We start from the raw sequence: 23189 nt of genomic DNA on the forward strand, positions 1-23189 counted from the left end.
GCCCGTTGTAAGGACCGCATTTGGGGGCGGAGCCGCAGGGCACTTCCGTCTAGAAACCAGGATTTCCGGAAGTCAGGGCCACAGGCTTCTGGCATGGGGTCTGCCGGCTTGGCGCGGCTGCATGGACTCTTCGCAGCCTATAAGCCCCCAGGGCTAAAGTGGATGCACCTGCGGGATACCGTGGAGCTGCAGCTTCTGAAGGGTGAGTGCTGCGAAACAGACCCACGATCCCGCTCCCGTTCTCCTGGGAGTCCATCTCCGTTACTGATAGTTCTTTCAGAATAACGTTGTGTCTTAGTCGCCTGGGCAGAACGCTTTCGTAATCATCTGTTCTATACACTTCGTAACTCCTCACTTTCCCTTATTTTCAGGTGGGGAAACTGACTCAGTATCGTCTGTTGTCACACGCTTAATAACTAGTAGAGTCAGGATGTGAATCCAACTCTCTTTGTTTCCTATTTCTATTCTGTTTTCTACACAGTGGGCTTCTTGTCTGTCTTCTACATCGTACATCCCCGCCTCGTGTCCCCCAGGTGTTCCGACAGAATTGACAAGATATTCTTTACCTGTATGTGTTCAGGTCTCAATGCTTGGAGGCGTCCTGCCCCTGAACAGCGTGTTCGCTTCTTGCTCAGTCCCACGGAAGGCAGCGAAGAGAAGGCGCTGACCCTCGTAGCCACCAGTGTGCCCACCCTCACCAACCATCCTCTGGGTAAGCCAAATTTGAGCAGGATCCAGGGTGTCACTTCGCAGGAAATCCCTGAGTAGAATCAGCGTCCCAGTTCTCAGATTCCTGTCCCAGACCCCTGAATGACCATAGATGGAATGAAGTGTTAGACCAGGGATTGGCAACTTTCCTGGAAAGGGCCAGATACAGAATATTTTAGGCTTTGCAGGCCATGTGGTTTCTATTGCAATTGCTGAACTCTGCCATTGTAGTGCAAAACAGCTATAGACAGTACCTAAAGGAATGAGCCTGGCTGTGTTCCAATAAAACTTTATTTAGTAACACTGACTTTGTTTTTCTTTTTTGGCAGCCAGCTAGTATGGGGATCTGATTTCTTGACCTTGGTGTTATCAGCACCTTGATCCAACCAAGGGAGTTAACTGGCCAGCCCGGGAACACTGACATTTAAGTTTCATGTAATTTCTATGTATCATGAAGTATTATTCTCTTGATTTATTTGAACCATTGAAAAATGGAAAAACCATTCTTCACTCATGACCCATAAAAAAAAAAAAAAAAAAAAACAGGCTTGCGGATTTGGCCTGTGGATTATAGTTTGTTGACCCTTTTACTATTTTGTGAGTCCAGGTGGGAACTGAAACCCTCAGGTAGAAGTCCTAAGGAGGGGGTTTTGGGTTTCTGGGAAAGAGTGAGTTTTTATTCAATAAAGCTGCCCAACAATGGAACTGGTTCTGGTAAATTGCCCCCCATCACTAGGTATGATTAAGACGTGTCAACCAAGGGGTTTGACCAGAAACCTCTACTCCCCCTTCTACAGGTGTTATTCAGTGACTCCACAGTATAACAACAATACCAAGAAATGTATTGACACTTGCTCTATACTAGGCGTTGAATCTTCACCACAATCCTATGAGATAGGTCCTACTCCCATTTCACAAATGAGGAAACTGAGGCTCAATGTTGACATTAACTAACATAGCCTAGATTCAGTAGTCTCTTAACTGGTACTCTTCTCCTAGATCCTCTTGATCTAGAGAAGTGTAAACACTTTGGTGAGAGTGGTGCTGGTAACACTGAGGTCATGGGTTCAGATCCCCATGCTGGCCAGCTGCCAAAAAAACCCCAAAACCAAAAAAAAAAAAAAAGAAAAGAAAAGAAAAGAAAGGAAATGCTTTGCGCTTAGTATCATATTAAACTTTCCCCAAACTATGATGTCATTGAATTTTCACCACAATGCTATGAGATAGGTCCTATTTCCAGTTCACAAATGAGGAAACTGAGGCTCAATGTTGACATTAATTAATGTAGCCTAGATTCAGTAGGCTCTTAACGTGTACTCTTTCCCCTAAATTCTCTTGATCTATACAAGTGTGAACACTTTGGTTAGAGCATGGTGCTGGTAACACCAAGGTCAAGGGTTCAAGTTCTCTTACTGATCAGCCGCCAAAAAAAAAAAAAAAAAAGTGTAAATATTTGTGGCTCACTCCTTATTCGTTCTTTCAATAGTCAGAGGTTATTTCTTGAGCAGCTAGTGAGTTCTGAACTCTGAAGGTAAAACTCAAGAGAGATCTAGTTCCTGCCTTAGGGAGCTAACAGCCTCCATTTTCTCACTGGGATAGTGGCCAGGATTCTCCTTCAGCAGGAGCTGGGCAGGGAACCCCACAAACTTGATCCCCAGTGTTATGCCCAGTCCTCTTGAAGTCTCTCACTGGGAGATCAGTGACAGGCAGAGGAAGAAGCATTTTGGGCTGCTCTTTCTCTGGGCCTCGGGGAACTGAAGAAATGGTTCAGGGCCCCAGATTCCATGGTGGGGAAGAGAGTCTAAACTGATGCTAGTTGGGGCTCACTGTGGCTCAATTCTAGGAATGAGGTCATCATGCAGCCCAAAGCCATCCTAGAGGCTAGATTAGCTGAAGAAATGAACCTTGTTTGTTTCTTTCCAGTACGTGGACCAGCATTCACCAGCCTAAAGGTTGGTGTGGGACACCGGCTGGATGCCCACGCTTCTGGGGTGCTTGGTAGGTGATGTGGTGAGCCTGGGGGGTACAACGATATGTGCCTGAGTAAGAATCAGGGAGTTCCCAGGTGCCTGGCCCACTTCTTATCTGACAGCCACTTCCTGCCACTGCCTTCCTGCCCTGAGTCCTGCCCAAGTCTCTGATTAGCTGGGGAGATGATTGGTGGAAGGGAGGGTGTCACAGGATAATAATCACAATTGCCCACCTTTATCAAATGATTCCTGCATGTGACGTGGCTGGAGGCCCTTTGTGCACATTTATTCAGCACAACAACTTTATTAGGTAGATACCATTTGATTTTAAGGATGAAGAAAGTAAGGCTTCAGGAGTTTAGGTGACTTGTCCTGGGTCACATGGCTAGTGAATGCCCCTGGTCCAGAGAAGGAAAGCCATTATTGTGTCATGGGGCAGCTAGGCACATGACTCTGGCTTTACTGACCAGGGTCTGGATGTTGCTGGAGCTAGACACACAAAGCCCTGAGTCATGAGCCATCTGTGTCCGCAGAGTCAGGTGGTGGCTACATCCTCCAGCCTCAAAAGTCACAATCCCCTTGTCTTGCTTCCTGGGGCTCAGGCAGGCAGATATGATCTCATACCCCCCTCCCTGTTCTCCCTCTCTCAGAGTGAATGGAGGGTCAGTCTCTCCTTTAGCCAGAGGGAGGAACAGAAGGGAAGAAAGGCAGGAAGTGGCCACAGTGGCCACCATTTATTGGGTCCTTCCTTTGTGCTGACTGCCTCCTGTGTACTGCCTCCCTTAATATGCACAACCCCCACAGGGATCAGACAGTATTTTCAACCCCATTTTACTGAAGAAGGGCTTGAGGCCCAAAGATGTTATGGGTTATACTCAGAGCCATCCCAGATTTGAGTGTAGGTCTGTCTGATTGGGCCAATAATGTCTTCCTTTTGGGAGTATCAGAATACCCTGGGAAGGGGAGGGGAGAGAGGGAGGGGTGAAAAAGGGAAATTGGTAAAGGGATACGAAAATCAACTACATTGTATGTTGATAAATTAAAATTAAGAAAAAGAAAAGAAAAAAAAAGAATCCCACAGGGAGTTTGCTAAGAATCCTCAGCCCCCTCTCCACCATGAGCAGATGTAGTACATATGAGCGAGGCCCAGAAATCTGCATTTAAAAAAATTTTTTTGTTGAATCAGAATTCATTATACATATTTTTGAGGTTCAACATTGAGGGCCGAGCCCGTGGCGCACTCGGTAGCGTGCTGTGCTGGCAGCGCGGCGACGCTCCCGCCGCGGGTTCGGATCCTATATAGGAATGGCCAGTGCACTCACTGGCTGAGTGCCGGTCACGAAAAAGACAAAAAAAAAAAAAAAAAAAAAAAAAAAAAAAAAAAAAACAAAAAACAAACATTGAGCTATGTTGATTAAATCAATATTACTAGCATATATGTTGTTACAAATCGTAATTATTCCTTATGCCACTTTTCCAATCTCTCCCCATCCCCCTTCCCTCCATGCTCTCTGTCTAATTATCCTAGATTTCTTCTCTCCTGAAAGAATAATAGTTACTCTGATGACTTGTTGCCTAGGTGACCTATCCAATGCTGAGAGGTATGATCAGGTCTCCCAATATTATCATAGAGCAGATGCTTCTTCTGTCACTCTGAAATGGGCTTTGTGGAGAGAGATATCCTCTTCTTTTCTTTATCTCTGCTGGTGACTCTCCTTGTGTCAATGCACTCCAGTGGCTGGTGGACCATCTGCATGGTGGTTGTGTCTATCCGCTTTCGCAGCAGCCATGGTTATTGTGGTGGCTGAAGTGGGCCACCCACATGGAGGTGATGTTTTTGGCATGCTCCTTGGTGCTAGTGGGGAGTGTCTGGTCCCTGCTCCATGCCTCAGGTCCCTGGGCAGGCCCTGAGGCACTGGCATGGTGTGCCTGGTTGTGGGCAGGGGTTCTGTCCCTGGCTCCATGCTTCATGTCCCCTGGTGGGCCCCAAGGTGCTGATGCTGTGCCTGGGCCGGAACTAACTTTTTGTCCTTTGGTTACTTCTAACATGGGGGAACTTCCTGTGGGAACCAGTACTTGAGCTCTATGGTTGAGCTAAATTGCTGCTTTGCTGCTGATTCCCCTGGGAAGGCTTTTTGTGCAGCTCAGGGTTTAATGATTGACCTTATAGGTACTTCCGGCTCTCCAGAGATTCGGTACACCTGGGTTGTGTAGAAACTCTGATCTGGGCCTGAATTTTTTCATCAAACTGCACGCCATGCAATTCTGCATTCCTGACCAGTCTCCTCTGAGTGGTCCTGTGCTGATTGGGGGGCAGATTGGCTGTCCTTGCTGTGTCCCTGTGTTCTGGTGGGCACATCTCCCCCACTGCCCATGCTCCAAACACTTCCCATGGGACAGGCCGTGCTCCGGTCCCTTGTGATGACTCACCAGCCTCTGAGTGGCTCCTCTTTTTCATCTGTTCTGGTTTCTCTTTCCTGTGTGGGTCCATGTGAACCTTATTAGTGGTCTTGCTGTCCTGGGGGCCACCAAAGTCCTCTTCTCCCCTGCAGCCTCCAAGTAACTCCATCTGAAGGGCACAGCTGCGGCTTCTGCCGGCTCTTGCTTCCTGTGCTCAGCAGTTCCAGCATTAAAGTGGCCGCAGCCTGAAACACTCAGAGCAGTTTTTTCTTTCTCTCATCGTGGTTTCTCCCGCCTTCATGAACTCTGTAGGTCTCTCCTCCTCTTCCCCTGAGCTCCAGCGGCCCCAGCCTTGGCTAATGTTACATTTTTATAGTTGTAAATTGGTTGATTTGTGGGAGAGAGTGACACTGGGGACTGTCTATTCTGCCATCTTGACTGGAACTCGAAATCTGCGTTTTGACATATACCCAGAAGAACTTGCTGGCTCCCCTTAGAAGTTCTCCTTGCCAAATACACAAATAAACTGGGGGTGGGGCGGAGGGAAGAAGACACAACAATTACAATTCCTTGAAGTTGATACACAAGTGGACAGATATGAGGTTGTTGGGAGGGAGGGGGGAGAGGGAGGAGGGAGGAGGGAGAGGGAGGGGCGAGAGGGAGGAGGGAGGGGCGAGAGGGAGGGGGAGGGGGAGAGGGAGGGGAGAGGGAGGAGGGAGGGAGGTTTCAGTAAGGGGCCACAATATTCAACCACATTGTATATTGACAAAATAAAATTAAATTAAAAAAATTCACAAGATATTTTATATAGTTTAATAAAATAATTCTTAATTTCAAAATTTAAAAAAAAAAAGTTTTCCTTGCCCCCTTGCTGGCTTCATCAGCATCCGAGGAGGGAGTATTCTGATGATGGGGGTGGGGTTCCCAAGGGAACGGGTAGGGGTGCCAGGTGTGACATGATGCTGGCTGTCTTTCAGTGCTCGGCGTGGGACATGGACGCAGCCTCCTCACCAACATGTATGATGCTCATCTCACCAAGGTACAGGGGTCTCGGGACAGCCTGCTTATCTTTTGGTCTTTTCCTGGGAGTCACCAGCAGAATTCTGAAGCTTAGAGGATTCCATGGAGAACACCTAGGCCATCAGCAAGCATTTTTTTATAGTCATGTACTAGGGGAGACTTTAGTAATTACGATAATAATAACTGGCATTGTACTGGTGGGTTAGCATACTTGATTAGAATGCAGTGCTGGTAACACCAAGGTCAAGGGCCATACTGGCCAGCCACCTAAACAAAAAATGAAAAATAAAACTACTATCATTATTGCATGCCAACTACTCTGTGCTGAGCGCTGTATGTGGATTCCCTCATGGAAGCCTCACAGCTTCCCCGTAAAGTGGAATTTTTTGTTACCCCATTCCACAAATGCAAAAAGTGAGGCTCAGAGAAGGGACATTACTTGCTCAGAGCCACGCCGTTTTTAGGGCTTTAAGAGCTGGGATTAGAACCTGGATCTGGGGGCCGGCCCGTGGCTCACTCGGGAGAGTGCGGTGCTGATAACACCAAGGCCCCGGGTTCGGATCCCATATATGGATGGCCGGTTCGCTCACTGGCTGAGCGTGGTGCTGACAACACCAAGTCAAGGGTTAAGATCCCCTTACCGGTCATCTTTGGAAAAAAAAAAAAGAACCTGGATCTGTCTGACACCAGAGTTTGATCATGATACTATTTCATTTTGTCCCCAAGACTGAGAAGTGGGCATCACCATCCAGCCCTCAGGGAGCTGCCATCCAGGTGGGGCTGTGGAATCTGGTACCACAGCGGGTGTGCACGAGCGCCACATTAGGGGGGACCACGTTGTTAATGGTTAAGAGCACAAATTCAGGAGCCAGATGGCTTCAGTTCCAAACCCAGCCTCTACCACTCTGCCAGCTGTGTTCTTGGGTGGATTACTTAAAATCTGTGTGCCTCAGTTTCCTCATCTCTAAAATGGAAATGATGATAGTATTTCCTCTATAGGGTTACTCTGAAGATTAAGTTAATGACGACATGTAAAGTGCTTAGTACAGTCCCTGGCATATAGTAAATGCTCATGTAATGTCACCGTTGTTACCACCTGCATCATCATCATCGTCATCACTCTTATTTGTGGCAGAGGCAGTAAGCCACACAGATTTAGATTAAGGGGAGTTCCTGTGAGTGGAGAGGAGGAAGGGCTTGTTCTGGGCCTTGAAACCTTAGCCACATATAGAGGGATGGAGCCACAACGGGGCATACTAGGAGGTGCTTGCGGTGATAAATTGCCAGGTTAGCTGGAGTGGAGAGACATGGAGACATATAGTGGTCTCAGGATGGCCTTTTACAAGTTGCTGATGCTCATTGTCATGGGAACCCAGCCAGCAATCTGCAAGGAAGCCCACTGATTGGGAGCCAGGCACCATGTCTCACTGAATCTAGGCAATAGCACTATGAGATTGGCCCTGTCACCATCCTGAGGTCACAGAGAACTGGGGTACAAAGAGAGCAGGAGAGCTGCCCAGAGCCACACAGAACCAGAGCCCCTCCCTGGGGGTGGGGGGCAGCAGAGTTGCAGGGTAGGGGCTGAGCTGTGAGCTGCCTAAGGGGAGACCTGAGGGACCCCACCACCAGCCTGTCTAGCACCTCTGGGGCATGAGCTTCTGGGCCAGGTCTCCCTCCTCAGCACTGCGGCTTAGAGTGGGGACATGGACCGGATCTTCCCCTTTCTGTCCTTAAAGGATTACACAGTGCGTGGCCTCCTGGGCAAAGCCACGGACGACTTCTGTGAGGACGGGCGGCTGGTGGAGAAGACCACATATGGTGAGAGCCCTGGCAGCCGGGTGGAGGTGGAGGCAGCTGCTGCCATCTGCCTTCACGTTTGCTTTCTCTGGACTCCTCACCCTCACCTGGGCCCCGCTTGTCCTTCTCAGTTGCTTGTGACACAGCAAGCTCAAGCTGGGGCTTTGAACATACCGTCTGTTTTCCAGGAACACCCTTGCTCACCTCCTCAGCTGTCTCAAATGCCACCTCCCCAGAGAAGCCTCTTCTACCCTTGGACTGGATAGACTCTCAGAATAGTAGCCAACTAATAATTCATGATTATTTAGTATGTCTCCCCACCAGACTGTCACCTTTGAGAGCAGGGACTCACTCCTGTGGTCACACACATGGCATAGGGCCTGGGATGTGGGAGGTGCCTGTTAGATGCTGATGGATGTATGGGTGGGGGTGGATGGCTCACTGTCCCCACGTTCCAAGCCATTCTATGAGATCTGTTGCATTTGCTCATTTGACAGATGTTTCATGAGCACCAACCATGTGCTAGGCCTGGGAGCCATGTGGTGAATGAGATGGGGTCCCCAGTCTCATGCCCTTTGTCTAGTACATACACCCCACATCATCTGTAGAGGATAGAAAACATGAGACAAAGCAACACTGTGTATTTGTGCATGTAGGTATGTGTCAGCATCCACAACAATATCTAGGGAAAATTGCCAAGTTGATACTTCTGGGAGGGAGGAAGCCCAGAATTTGAGGGGTTGGGGAGGGGTGTTTGTTGCTGCTGATCTAAATTTTTACAAGAAGATTGATGTATCAATTATGCAACTAAAAGATAAGGTAAAAATCAACGAAAATTACATTCTTCGAAAGAGACCCAGGTGCAGAGTGGCAGGAGCCAGGAGGAAGTGACGCGATCCAGGAGGGGCTTCCTGGAGGAGGCAGCACTTGGGCTGGGCTGCCAGTGAGGGGTGAGGAGACAGTGGCAGATACATTCCAGCTGAGACAATAGCCTGAGTGGAGCCAGACAAGAGGGGCCAGAGGCTTCGGCTTTCCAGGCTGGCCAGCATTCGATCCTCACATATGCTCACAGAGCTCTGTCTCTTGGAACCGGAAGTTGACACACGCCCCAGCTGGGCCCCTGGACCAGGACCTCCTGGCAGAGTTTGTGAGAGTCCCCTGGCTTTGCTGCTGCCATCACTCCATGGGAGCAGCAGGCAGAGCCACTCCCGCTTCTTGTAGCTGTTTCTGTATTTAGGCTGATGGCACCCTCACTCCCAGGGCCCCTGGCCCGGAAATCCCCAAAATGGGGCTTAAGAGATCTGGCTTAGAATATTGAGCAAGTCAAATCTTTGGGCCTCCATTTCCAGAAGAAAATGTTCTTAACTGGGAGTGTGAATGGCTTCAGGGGCTCTGAGCAGATGTTAAGTTCATGTGTATCTTTTCTGAGAAGAGAGTTCAGAGCTTTCATAAAGAATTTTTTCAAAGGACACTGAACACTTCCATCCCATGGGAACCCCCCAAATGGGCGCTGTGACACTCCTCCAGGTTCCAAGGATGGGATTGGTTTGGGGGAAAGGAGTTTGCTAGTTTGCTGTCACCCATCCTCAGGGTGTACCTGTGCATTGATGACCCCCTGCCTTTTCCAGACCATGTGACCAGAGAGAAGCTGGACCGGATCCTGGCCATGATCCAAGGCTCGCATCAGAAGGCCTTGGTGATGTAAGTGGGGCCCTTGAGGAGGTTCTGGGGGCAGTAAGGAGAAGTGCCCATGGGGCTCGCGTGGGCTCTGCCCACCCCGGGACAGATTCCACAGATCCTGTTTTCGGAACCCAAATCCAGAGGGAACTACTCATTCCTTCCATGATATGCCGAAATGTTTTTGTGTGCCAAGTCTGCAGGCAGCTACTTAGGAAACCTAGGAGAACAAGAGGTCCCAGCTGTCCATTGAGGGAGTATATGATTTAATGGAAGGGAAACCAGGGATCCCCATCATCATAGCACAGAGCGGGAGCGGGTGGTAAGATTACCTAGTAGCTAAGAGGTTGGGCTCTGGAGCAAGCCTACCTGGGACTCCTGATTCTGCCAGGCACCAGTGGTGAGGCCTTGAGTCAGTGCTTTGAGCCTTTTCTTGTCTATAAACTGGGGACAAGAAGTGCCCTGGCCTATGGACATCTGCTGAGGACTCAAGGGCATCAGGCAGGTACCTGAGCACAGTGACTTCGAGAAACTGGGTGACACTAGCAAAACCACCATATGAGGTGAGGAGGCTGCTAGGATCAGAGGAACTGCCCTAAGGAGCATCATTTAACGGATGAAGAGAGGACGATGTGGTTGGCAGGGAGAGGAAGAGACTGGGAGACACCCTGGGCCATGGGGGTGTTGGGACAGGGAAGAGGAACCTGTGTAGAAGGAAGATGTTGAGTTCTCTTTGGGTTGGGTTGAGAGTGAGGTTCCTGTGGGCTGGCCAGGCAGAGACCGTGGAGCACAGGCTACAGCAGAGGTTCAGGAGTGGTGAAGAATGTGCAGAGGCTGCATGGGGTGATTGGAGGGGATGGAGAAAGAGGCTCCTGCAAAGGTGGCTGGAGGAGCAGGGAATGGCAGGGAACACGGAATGCAAATCAGTGGGGCAGTGGGAGGGGGAGGCAGCCCAGCTTCCCACCCCTCCCCATCCACGTAACTGTAGCCCCTCTTTGTCCCCAGGTACTCCAACGTCGACCTGAAGACCCAGGAGGCCTATGAGATGGCCGTGAGAGGCTTGATCCGCCCCATGAACAAGTCCCCGATGCTGATAACTGGCATCCGATGCCTCCATTTTGCGCCTCCAGAATTCCTTTTAGGTAAGTTTCCCCAGGAAGTTGGAGTGGTGAGACGGGGGCTCTTGGTCTGGGGAGGCACAGTGAAATGCTCTTGCAAAGGCTGCTCTTCTCTGGCTCAGCCGAGGCTGGCATATGCCAGCCCTGACCTCTGCTGGCCAACGCATCAGGGGCCAGCTTCCTTCCCAGCCCTGGCCCAACTTGGCTGATCATAGAGCAAACAGAACAAAAGCTCTCCTGCCTCCTGCAGAGTGACTCTTTGAAGCCAGACCTTAACAAGCAAGGTTCTTTTTAGCTGATTGTTTCCAGAGCTCTCTGGGTGTTTCAAGTTATCATGGGCAGATCAGACACCACCGTCATCTCCCCAGTCCCACCCAACTCAGCCCCCATTATCTTTATTCCTTTTGTCTGCTCCACACCCCCCACTGCTTTTTCTCTGTTGATGATACCAACAAGGACTCCTTTTGTTGAGCACTGACCAAGACTCTCCCAAAGCTAAGCACCTTATATAAATGATCTCTTTACCCCATTTTACAGATGAGCAAACCAAGTCTTAGAGTAGCACGTCTCAAACTCTAACCTGCCCACAGATCACCAGTGGGACTTCTTAAAACGCACATGCTGACTCAGCAGGTCTAGGTAGGGCCTGAGATCCCAAATATCTAACACACTTTTGGGTGGCATCCACAGGGCTGGCCCTCAGAGTAGCAGAGCCTAGAGAGCTAAGGTTATTACACAGTCAGGAGGTGTCCAAGGGACATGGATCCAGATCAGGCAGACACCAGTGGCTATGCTCCTGACCACTGTGTCTGGCATTGTGTATCACTGGCAGAAGTGCAGTGCATGCACGAGACGCAGAAGCAGCTGCGAAAGCTGGTGCACGAGATTGGCCTGGAGCTAAAGACCACAGCTGTCTGTTCCCAAGTGCGGCGCACTCGCGATGGCTTCTTCACACTGGACGATGCCCTCCTGAGGACTCAGTGGGACTTACACAGCATTCAGGATGCCATCCGGGCTGCAGCCCCTCGGGTGGCAGCAGAGCTGGAGAAAAACTTGAGTCCAGGGCTGGACACCCAGCAGATCCCCAGTGCAGGCCGGCCCTGGGACTCCCAGGGCCCAAGCTCTGCTCTGGGGCTGGAGGGCTGCACGGGGCATTGAAAGGCCAGGCAGCTGGTGAGAGAGCATGTGGATAAAGGTAAGAACCACTTATGAGCTAGGACTGATGGCTGCGTACAAAGTGAGAGTAGGAAGCTTTCCTACATGTGACACAAAACTGAGAAGCTGTGACAGAAAAGATCGATGGACTTGACCCAACCAAAAAGGGACAACCTGTAAGGAGGAAAAGACAATAAAGGAATGATGGACCAGTAAAAATACTTGTCCTATCTTTAACTAAGAACTAATATCCTTAGGACATGAAAAGCTCCTAGAAAGCAGTAAATGAAAGATGAAGATGACATCCAGTATGGATGATGGGGTGAGAAAATGGGCAGTCTGTACTGTTGGTAGGAATGTGAAACTGCACCCTTTAGGAGTCATTGGTAGTATGCATAGAAATTGAAAATATCCCTGCCCTATGACCAGCAGTTGCACTTTTGGTAATCTCGCTTGCAGCATGCTTACAGATGGTTATAAGTGTTACAGGGAGTTGTTTTTGGTTTTTGTTTTTTTATGCCAATGTTATTTCCTTAGGCTTTGGACACCTTGGCCCCACATGGTTTTTTTTGTTTGTGTGTTTCTTGGTTGTCTTTTTACAGCTATCCATTTGGGTATTTCCCCCTTGGAACACTTGAGCTAGAAGGAGATAGTTGGCCTCTTGTTAGGCTCTAGTGTGCCCCTGAGGGGAAGGAGTGAAATACCTCTTGTTCACACTTGTCACCCCTGAAAAGGAGGCCCCAGCCACTATGGCTCCTTCACCTGCTCACAGAATCACCTACCTCCAGGACAGCGCACAGATCTGAGCTGTATTGAGCAGGTCTGGCTCTGTAGGTTTCTGGCTGTGAGTCCTCAAAAGCTCAGCTTCCTCATCCATAAAATGGGAATGATGATTTCATCCATCTTGTAGGGTTGTTGTGGGACAGATGAAATCATGTGTCAGGTGTCGATCATGGCAGCTGGCACATCAGATATGCTCTGTCTGTGAGCTGCCTGTTCGTTGTGGCTGCTTGTCCTAAGCAACGACTTAAAAGCCAGGGCTGTCATAGGTAGAGAATTAGGTCCCCTCTCCATCGCCTCTTGTTTATCTGGCATAAAAATCAGCTTGGGGTGGAGGGTGGAGTGGACAGTTAACTCAGCTGGTTAGAGCATGGTGCTGATAACACTAGAGTCTGGGGTTCGATTCCTGTACTGGCCAGGCTCCCTGCCCCCACCAAAATCATTTGGGAACCTGACACACACTATTTCAAAGTCAGTATCAGCAGTCATAAATCATGTTGATAGTTTATACACTTCATATGATGTGATGAAATTGGCCCTTTACATCTGTTATCTTTTTCCCAATAACTCATAACCCCAGTCTTATCTTGAGAAAAACATCTCGTACAAAATACCTGATCAGTACTCAAAATATCAAGGTCATCAAAAGCAAGGAAAGTCTGAAAAATTGCCACATCCAAGTGGAACCTAAAGAGATGTAACGACTATATGTAATGTGGTCTGGATTGGATCTTGGAACAGAAAAAGGACATTAGGATAAGACTAAGGAAATCTAAATAAACTATTGAATTTGCTTAATAATGTATAGATATTGGTTCATTAACGTAACAAATGTATCATCCTATGTAAGATGTTAATATTGTAATATGGGAAACTAGATGCTGAGTATATGGAATTCTCTCTACTGTATCCTCTCAATTTTTCTGTATATAACTGTTCTAAAAAAGAAAAATTGGAAAAAAATAAAGATCACCTGGAGAGATCTTTGAAAATCTGGATTCTAGCCCCAACCCTTGGATTCTGACTTGGTAGGTCTGGAGTAGGGCCCAGAAATCTGCATTTTAGCAAGTTTCCTAAGTGAATATGATAACAGGGCTTTAAGAAACAGAGCCCACAGAGGTCATACAGGGGCTGTCTTTCCCACCTGGTGTTCAGGAATAACACTGATGGCTGTCTGAGAGGCCATGTAAGAAGTACCCAGCCACCATGGGTGGTGTGGCATGGTGTGTGTTTACCCGGGATGCCCTAAGAAAGTACCACAAACGGAGTGATTGAAACCATAGAAATGCATTGAATCGCAGTTCTGGAGGCTAGAAGTCTGAGGTTCAGGTGTTGGCAGGGTGGTTCCTTCTAAAAGCTGTGAGGCAGAATCTGTTCCAGGCCTCTCCCCTAGCTTCTGGTGGTTCGCTGGCGGTCTTTGGCGCTCCCTGGCTTATAGAAGTAAGCTTCACCCCATCTCTACCTTCATCTTCACATGGTATTCTCCCTGTGTTTGTGTCTTTCTCCAAATTTCCCATTTTTATAAGGATACCAGTCAAATTAAGGGCCCACTCCTCTCTAGTGTAACCTCAACTAATTACATTCGTGGCCACCCTATTTCCACAGAACATCACCAAGGGTTCGGTGTTACAAAACAAAACAAAACCTAAAGGCAGAATTCTGTCTTCCTCAGGGACCACTGTCTTTTTTCTCTTAAGGCCCTCAGTTGATTGGTTGAGCCATGCCCAAGTTATAGAGGATAATCTACTTTACTGAAAGTCTACTGATTTAAATGTTAATCTCACTTAAATAATACCTTCACAGCAATATATAGACTGGTGTTTGACCAAGGATATGGGTACTGTGGCCTAGTCAATTTAACACACAAAATTGTTCACCACAGGATGTATCTTTTTCATTTAGGAACATGATGTGTTCTCCCTGTGTCAGGTGCCTGTGGGATTGAACACCTGGGTTTCCTCACCTGTCATATGGAAGTGATGGCAATAGTGCCTGTCCCACATAGATGACAGGACGAGCCCAAGGCCACAAGGCAAATGCTTACAGAGAGCTTGTCATGTACCAGGCCCTGGGCTAACAGTGGTTAAGTACGTGATCTCATTTAATTCTCAAATGGGGCTAGGGTTTAGGCATTGTGGTTATCCCTGTTTTATAGATGAGGAGACTGAGGTATGATGAGGGCAAATGGCATGCCCAAGGACACTCAGTGCTATGGTCCCAATGTTTGTGTCCTCTCCCCAATTCATATGTTGAAATCCTAACCCTCTAGGTGATGGTATTAGGAAGTGGGAACTGATCAGGTCATGAGGGTAGAGACCTTATGAATGGGATTAGTGCCCTTTCCACCGTGTGAGGACATAGTGAAAAGAAGTGGGTCCTAACCCACACTGAATCTGCTTGTGCCTTGATCTTGGACTCCTTCCCCTAGAACTGTGAGAAATAAGTGATGTTTATAAGGTACCCAGTTTATGGTCTTTTCTTATAGCAGCCCAAATGGACTATGATACCCAGCAAAAGAGTTCAGAGCCAGGGATCAAATCTATGCTGTCCCGCCCCATAGTCAGCACTCCTGACCTACATACCATCCTGCCTCTGCTGGAGCTATTGCTGCTTCCCTGGTGGTTGTTACTAATATTAGTATTGATAATATAGTCATGTTCCCTCCAAAAAAAAAAAAAAATGTTTTCTGTTAATGAGTGTGTGTGTAACCGTCCAGAGATATCTCTATGCTTATATGTTTGTAGATTGTAAATTCCATGAGGGTGGGTGTCAGGCTAGGGCCCACAGACCCTTCAGACCTGTTGTGCAGATTGGGTGACAAACCCCTCACATGCAGGTCCACAAGCTAGGTAATAGGAAAAAGATCCTGGGAGCCAAGGGTAAAAATTGATAGGCTTTATTCAGATGCAAGCTCAGGTAGCTAGCAGCAGCTGCCCTAGTGGCCTCTCAGGGTGTCCTGAGGGCACTATGGATCAGAGCTGTGGGGTTTTTTTGTTTTTTTGTTTTTAATTGACCGGTAAGGGGATCACAACCCTCAGCATGGTGTGGTCTGCACCACACTCAGCCAGTGAGCGCACCGGCCATCCCTATATAGGATCTGAACCTGCGGCCTTGGCACTACCAGTGCCGCACTCTCCCGGGTGAGCCAAGGGGTCTGCCCCGGCCCCCATGTGTTCTTTATACTTTGTGAGTCAGATAACCAAAGAATACCTGGGTGCACATGTGCATATTTACATTAAACAGGCTAGGTCATGCTCAGCAAGATTCTGAACATTTGAGGGATCCTGACCATTTTCCTATATTTTCCCTACAGTGGGATCTTTTAAATCCCCAGACCCAGTCCGAGGCACATAGTAGGTGCTTAGTAAATATTTAAGAAATGAATACCTGTATATAAGTGTTCAGTATATATGTGTTGAATGAATGAATAACCCAAATGGTTAATTTTTTTTTTTTTTTGCGGCTAGCTGGCACAGGGATCGAACCCTGGACCTTGGTGTTAACAGCACCATCATCTAACCAATTGAGCTAACCGGCTCGCCCGAAATGTTAATTTTTTAACAAAGTGGATTGTAATGTATGCAGCACGTTGCAACTTGCTTCTTTCATTTAACTGAGCGTGGCCATTTCTCTACACCTGTTCGTCAGACATGGGCACTTCTCCAGACTCAGTGGCAGTGGCCAAGAAACTGGGCTCACTCTGAGGAAGGGCCTAGCTCTGCGTTCATTCCCATTGAACAAACTGTTGCAGCGGGGATGAGATGAACTTTCCAAAGGCCTGGGCTCCAGCCAGTTTATTTAACATTCACGCAACACATATTTATTTAGCACCTACCATGTGTTGTTGTAGGCACCAGAATACACGAGTGTTAGCCCAAACATGAAGCAGGGGAGAGGGAGGGTGGTAGTGTCAAATGGGTCTGCCTGGGGCCGACCCCGTGGCGCACTCGGGAGAGTGCGGAGCTGGGAGCGCAGTAGCGCTCCCGCTGCGGGTTCGGATCCTATATAGGGATGGCTGAGCGCGGTGTGGCCAGTCACAAAAAGACATTAAAAAAAAAAAAAAAAAAAAAAGGGTCTGCCTGAAAAAGTGTTATTTGAATAAAGACCTGAAGGAGATGAGGGAGCAAGGCAGGAAATGCGGTTGGGAGGGTATCTGACTTATCATGGGGAAATAATGTCCCAGGTGGAACAGCATTGTCTGCTGATTGTCTTGATTACTTGGGAATGAGGATCACCTGGAGAGCTTTTACATCTGACAGGCAAGTGTCCTGTATTCCAGAATGTGGGGCCTTGGACATTTGCATTGGGCCTGGGGAGCCAGCTTGAAATGCATGCACCTGTGTGCTGGGCACCTTCTCTCAGCCCTGTGATTCAGAATCCACCAACCCTGCTAACCTCAGGTTCACCATCCATGCGTTTGATTTAATGTCACAGGGTTAAGAGCTAGTGTGAGTGGTCCAATTTTAGTATATGTGCTGATGAAAAGTACTCAATTCTATTTTTCCATGAATGTTTATTTTGGGGGGGAGGGCTGGTATAGGAATAGAACCTTTGACCTTGGTGTTATAACACCAGGCTCTAACCAACTGAACTAATTGGCCAGCCCTACCACAAATTTTTTGTAGTACCCTAATATGTTTCTGAATATAGAAAATTTAGAATAAAATCAGCAGTACTTACATCAGTGAAATCCAGTCCAATGGGGAGGAAACCTGGGTGGGATTGGAAGGTGTTTGCAAATCTCAATTAGTTGGAAAAATTAGGTAACTGGAAACCGGGGTAGGTGGGCTGTCATACCACCCCATTTGGAGTCCTTATGTAACAGCCTGAACAGAAATGACTCCATTTTGTTAAGCCTTTGAATTTAAAAACTTGTTCTGTCCTGTAACCCAAACCACTTAGCCTACAGCTAATTGCCAAAACACAATGACTTGCACTCACATTGCAGACAAATAAATAGAAGGAAAATTATTAACTCAGATGGCCATTCTTTACTAGCTTACTAACCTCATTTTACTTGAGAATAACAGGAACTGAGCCCATGGAGAACGAAGTATGACTCTGGTCAACTCCCACCTGGGAAGCTCCTTGATGATTATCTGAAACACTGGAGCATGTCTGCACATCCCAACATGGTCACCATGAATCAGCTTTCCACCCCAGATCCCTATAAAGCCCTTTGGCAAACCTGGAAGAGGCAGAGATGATCTTTGAGACATGAGTCCATCATGTCTCCAGGCTGCCGGCTTCCTGACTAAAGGCTACCTTTCCTTACACCAACACTTATCTCTCCATTATTGGCTATTGACCAGCAAGCAAATGGAACTTTGGGGTTTTGGTAACACTTATTGGCACAGAGATTATCAAGGAGATTATCAAATGTGGCTTGTCGCGACCTCAGGAGGGGGGAACCCTGAGTCCTGGCCAAAATATTCATCAACCTGTAGCTTCAGTCTGCTGGGAAAAGCACTCTAAATCACTTGGGATGGCAAAATGTTTTCCTCTGCAGATGCCTTTAACCCTTAAAAGGCTAGGACTTAATGATTTTTTTAAATGTACCAAATGTGTAAACAGCATGAGATTTGTTAATTGAGCTTTCGAATTTATGTTAAGCTATTGAGTTTATTTCAAGATACAATTTTTTTTTTTTTTTAATAAAGATGACTGGTAAGGGGATCTTAACCCTTGACTTGGTATTGTCAGTACCACGCTCTCCCAAGTGAGCCAACCGGCCATCCCTATATAGGGATCCGAACCCGTGGCCCTGGTGCCATCAGCACCACACTTCCAAGTGAGCCATGGGCCGGCCCCCAAGATAGAGACAATTTTTAAAAGCAGAGAAACTGCTTTTAACAGTCCTTTTTGTATACAAAACCCACTTTCAAGAACACCAGCAACCTTGTTGACAAACCCACAGCCTCCACATTTGCCAGTGGCCTGAGTGAGGGGGCCCCTGGAGGAGAGGTGCGGCCTGGGCTGCACGTCTGGGCTTAAAGAGCGTGGGTGTGAACCCCGACTTGCCCTGTTTACTGAGGGGGAGCTTTGACCTCTGTGAGGCTGGTCACGTCTGTAAAATGGGTATTAAAACAACACCCACTTGGTCATTCCCTGCTTCATCCCTCCCACATGCATTAGTCGTGTACTCCCATGGGCCAGCCTCTGCACTGCAGGCTGGGGACTTGGTTTCATGGAGCTTGTGTCCGTAGGAGGAGCAGTCAAGAAATAACGGAGTGACGAGTGCTTGGAAGGAAATCAAGCCAGGTGAGTGAAGGAAGCAGAGCTTTAGACCAGGTGTTAGATTAAGGCCATTCATAACTAAAGCCAAAACGTTTCATTATTTTAGTTATACTAAGTTTCCATTTGTATTGTCAGGGCTAGGACTCAGAGCCTTCAAATCTGTTGTACAGAGGGGGTCACAGACCCCTCCCATGCCAGGATGGGTCACCAGACCCTTCACATGTAGGTCCACACTAGGTAATTGGGAAAGATCCTGGGAGACATTGGCACATGACACGAGCTTAGTCCTCAGCTTCCTCAGCAACAGCAGCAGCTTACAGCAGATCTGGCGGCGGCAGCGGTGGCTGCCTTCTCAGGGCATCCTGGGGGCACTGGCAGCTACAGCTTGCAGCAACAGCCTCCAGCAGTAGTAGCTGCCTCCCCGTGGCAAGAATGAGGGGCTTTACCATTTTCCTTCACTTTCCTTACACCAGGCAACCAGGAGGGCCTCTTAGAGGCAGTGACATATAAAGATGGGACCTGGATGCCAGAAGGAGCAGCCCATGTAGGTGTCTGTGGGCAGAGCTTTCTACACAGAGGAACACAGATATCAAGCCCTGAGGTAGTGTGGCCTGCCCAGGGTGGGCAAAGTGGGATTGAGAAAGGGTGGGGTGGACAAGCCCTTAAGGCTATGAGAACCCCGGAGGGAACCCCTTGGGCCCTGAGCTGAGTGGACCCAGGTGGCTTGGGGCCTGAAGCTTAAACAATTTGGGGGCCCTCTAGGAGAAAGAATGAAGCTTGAACATAGCTTCATGGTAGACCTGCCTCTGCCCTGTATGTGGTATCAGGTTTTTCAGAAAGAGAGGCAGAACGTGCTTTTTCCCCAAAGTATCAATCTCTATTCTTTTTTTGTTGTTTTTTTTACACTGTTTTCAGTTACGTACAGTCAGGTTCACTGTTTCTCGTGTGCAGTTGTAGACAAGTGCATGTAGTTACCACAATCAGGACACAGAACAGGTCTGTCACCCCCAAAAGTCCCTTATGCTGTCACCCCTGGCCTCAGTGTCACGAATCTGAGATCTACCCCTGTTGGACACATCAGCGGTGTGGCCCTTTTTTGCTGTGTGGCAGTCTATTGCATAGATGTGCTGCACTTTCTTTGCTCGCTCACCAGCTGCAGGGCTCCTCCACAGTCTTTAGTGACTATGAACAATGCTGTAGAGCTCTTTCTTTCTTTGATATGTATTATTGCCTCCTACTTCACGGGGGAAATAGAAGCAATTGAAAGAGGGCTTACTGTAATTAAAAAAGAAAGAAAGAAAGAGGGCTTGGACAAGCTCTCTCTACCACATCCCCACCTCCCCACATCCAGGTCTATAAAATCCGTCTTTCCTCCTGTAGTAAAGGATCAACTTTCAAGGTTGCTAACCCTTATCTCCTCAACTCAAGTTCATCATCCTGGCACGTCTCTGGCTTCATCAGTTTCCTACTTTTTACTTGATCACTCTCATCAGCATACAAACATGCATTATATCCCCTATCTTAAAAACAAACAAACAAAATAGTTTGTCATTCCTGAAAAAGTTAAACATATGCTGACAACATCAAGGTCAAGGGTTTGGATCCCTTTACCAGCCAGTGACCAAAAAAAAAAAAAAAAAAGTTAAACAGAATTACCACATGACCCACCAGTCCACTTCTGGGTATACACCAAAAAGAATTGAAAGCAGGGACTCAAACAGATAAAAGTGTACTTCAAAAAGTTCATGGAGGGCCAAGCCCATGGCACACTCGGGAGAGTGCGGCGCTGGGAGCGCGGCGACGCTCCCACCGCAGGTTCAGATCCTACGTAGGAATTGCCGGTGCACTCACTGGCTGAGTGCCGGTCACGAAAAAGACAAAAAAAAAAAAAGTTCATGGAAACAGCCGGCCCATGGCTCACTCGGGAGAGTGTGGGGCTAATAACACCAAGGCCACGGGTTCGGATCCCTATATAGGGATGGCCGGTTAGCTCACTGGGTGAGCATGGTGCTGACAACACCAAGTCAAGGGTTAAGATCCCCTTACTGGTCATCTTTAAAAAAAAAAAAAAAAATAGAATTAAAAGATAATACAAATTTTTCCATGAACTTTTTGAAGCACCCTCATATGTGTACATCCATCCTCATAGCACCATTATTCACAGTAGCAGTAGGTGGGCATAACCCAAGTGTCCATCGACAAATGAATGGATAAACCAAATATGGAATATACATGCTGTGGAATATTAATCAACCTTAAAGAGGAAATTCTGATACATGCTACCCAGGTGAAACTTGAAGACATTATGCTAAGTGAAATAAGGGACAAATACTGCATGATCCCACTTCTATGAGTCCCTAGAGGAGTTAAACAAATAGAGACAGAAAGTAGAACGGTGGTTCCCAGGGGCTGGGGGAGGGGAATGGAGAGTTGGTGATTCATGGGGACAGAGTTTCAGCTGGGGAAGATGAAGAAGTTCTGGAGTGGATAGTAGTGATGGTGCATGAACTTAATGCCACTGAACTGTACACTCAGAAATGGCTAAATTCATAAATTTTGTGTTGTATATATTACCACACACACACGAACAGAAAAAAGTATAAACTCTCCCTTGACCTCTCATCTCTCTCCGGTTCCTGCATTCCTCTGCCTCCTTTAGAGCAAATCCATTGGAAAGGTTGTCTCTGGTTGCTGTCCCCAAGTCCTCTCTCCCCATAGTCCCTGAACCCACCCTAATCAGACTGTCACTCTCCCTCACTGCTGAAAATGTTCTTGTCAAGGTCAAGTGACCTCCTCATTAAATCCAGCAGCCCCTTCTCAGCAGCATCTGACACAGTTGGTCACCTTCTCCCAAAACACGGTTTTCAGGAGGCCTCTGCTGTGTCTCCTCCTCCTCCCTGGTTCCTCCTCAGTCTCCTTTGCTGGGTTCCCCTCCTCTCCCCAGCTCTCCTTCTTGGCACCTTCAAGCTCCAGCCCTGGCCCTCTTCTCTGCCCACACCCACTCCCTTGGTGACATCAGCTCCATATGGCCACAGTTTTCAATACCACCTGTACACTGCACCAATGGTGCCCACAATAGTACCTCTAGCCCAACTTCTGCTGTCAATTCCATTCCCAACTATCCGTCGCTTTGACATTTCCACTTAGATGCTGAGTTGGCACCTCAAACTTAATTCATCTAAAGTCGATCTCATCCTCTTCTGAAACCTGCTCTTCCCACAACTTCCTCATTCCAATACATCACAACTCCACCCTTCTAGTTGCTCAAGCCAAAATCCAGGCAGGGTCCCCTTTCCTCACACCCCATATTTAATCCTTCAGGTTCTCCCTTCAAAATACTGCTGAGTCCAGAATCCAACCACTTCTCACCATTCACCTGCTTCCATGCTTGCGCAGCCCCACTCAGTGGGTAGAAGGGTCTTGTAAAAATGCAATCTGATCTTGTCACTTTTCTGCTCAAAGCCCTTTCCATCTCACTTAGAATAGAAGCCCAAGTCCTTACAATGGCTTTAGTAGCCCTCACAATCTGTCACCCCCATTTCCTCTCTAATTTCATCTCCTCTCTCCTCTCCTCCTTAATGGTCCTGATGAGTCCACACTGGCTTCTTCAGCAAACACACCTGCCTCAGAACCATCGCCACCTGCTGTTGTCCCTCCTGGAGCACTCTTCCCCCAGGTAGCCATCTTCCCCCCTTTGTAGGCTTTGGACCTGAATTCATTCAATATAATTTAGGGGAGGTGGGGAGGCCCAAATTTTGTAAGCTTCAGCTCCTACCCCTCTTTCCTGATTTATTTGTGTCTCTAGCACTTACCACCATCTGAACAAAGATTTCTTTCTTTATTTGCTTTATTGTCCATCTCCTTCCCTTAGAATGTCAGCTCCCAGTTTGTCTGTTTAGCTCACTATTGCGTCCCTAGAGTTTAGAGCAGTGCCTGAAGAAATACGTGTTGGTGGATGAATGAATGTGAATGTCTATGTAGCTACAGTTTTCCAGGTAAGTTTCCCTTCATACTCTCCCTGGCCCGCTCCGCCTTTCCCTTCTCCTGAGTGTCCCCTCTCTTACTCCTTCCCAGAGCTCCTCTCCACCCACTGCCTCAGATCCCACTCAACAGTACTTCCAGGGCCTGGAGTGTTGGCTTCTTAAGGTCCCACTTTAAACTTTAAGGACCTTGCCTTGCACAGGGCCAGGAGTATGCTTAGAACACACAAAGCATCATCATCATAATGAGCTGACATTTACCCACATCTGTGCAATCATTAGGTCAGTTTTCATACAGGAGATCACTTGTGAAGTGGGCACAGCATGTATTATTTTAACTATTTTAT

The 23189-nt window shown here is 47.8% G+C and overlaps 1 protein-coding gene across 1 annotated transcript; it reads left to right on the forward strand.

Annotated features, from left to right (window-relative positions):
- The first annotated feature begins 62 nt into the window (after positions 1-62).
- TRUB2 (TruB pseudouridine synthase family member 2) lies at positions 63-13656 on the forward strand. Its single transcript, XM_063082102.1, has 8 exons — positions 63-202; positions 581-712; positions 2632-2706; positions 6056-6117; positions 7835-7916; positions 9524-9596; positions 10578-10714; positions 11523-13656. Exons 1-8 carry the CDS (start codon positions 94-96, stop codon positions 11846-11848), a joined length of 996 nt encoding a protein of 331 aa, XP_062938172.1. The 5' UTR covers positions 63-93; the 3' UTR covers positions 11849-13656.
- Positions 13657-23189: the final 9533 nt, after the last annotated feature.

This window comes from Cynocephalus volans, chromosome 17, assembly GCF_027409185.1.
Source record: "Cynocephalus volans isolate mCynVol1 chromosome 17, mCynVol1.pri, whole genome shotgun sequence".
Classification (NCBI taxonomy): domain Eukaryota; kingdom Metazoa; phylum Chordata; class Mammalia; order Dermoptera; family Cynocephalidae; genus Cynocephalus; species Cynocephalus volans.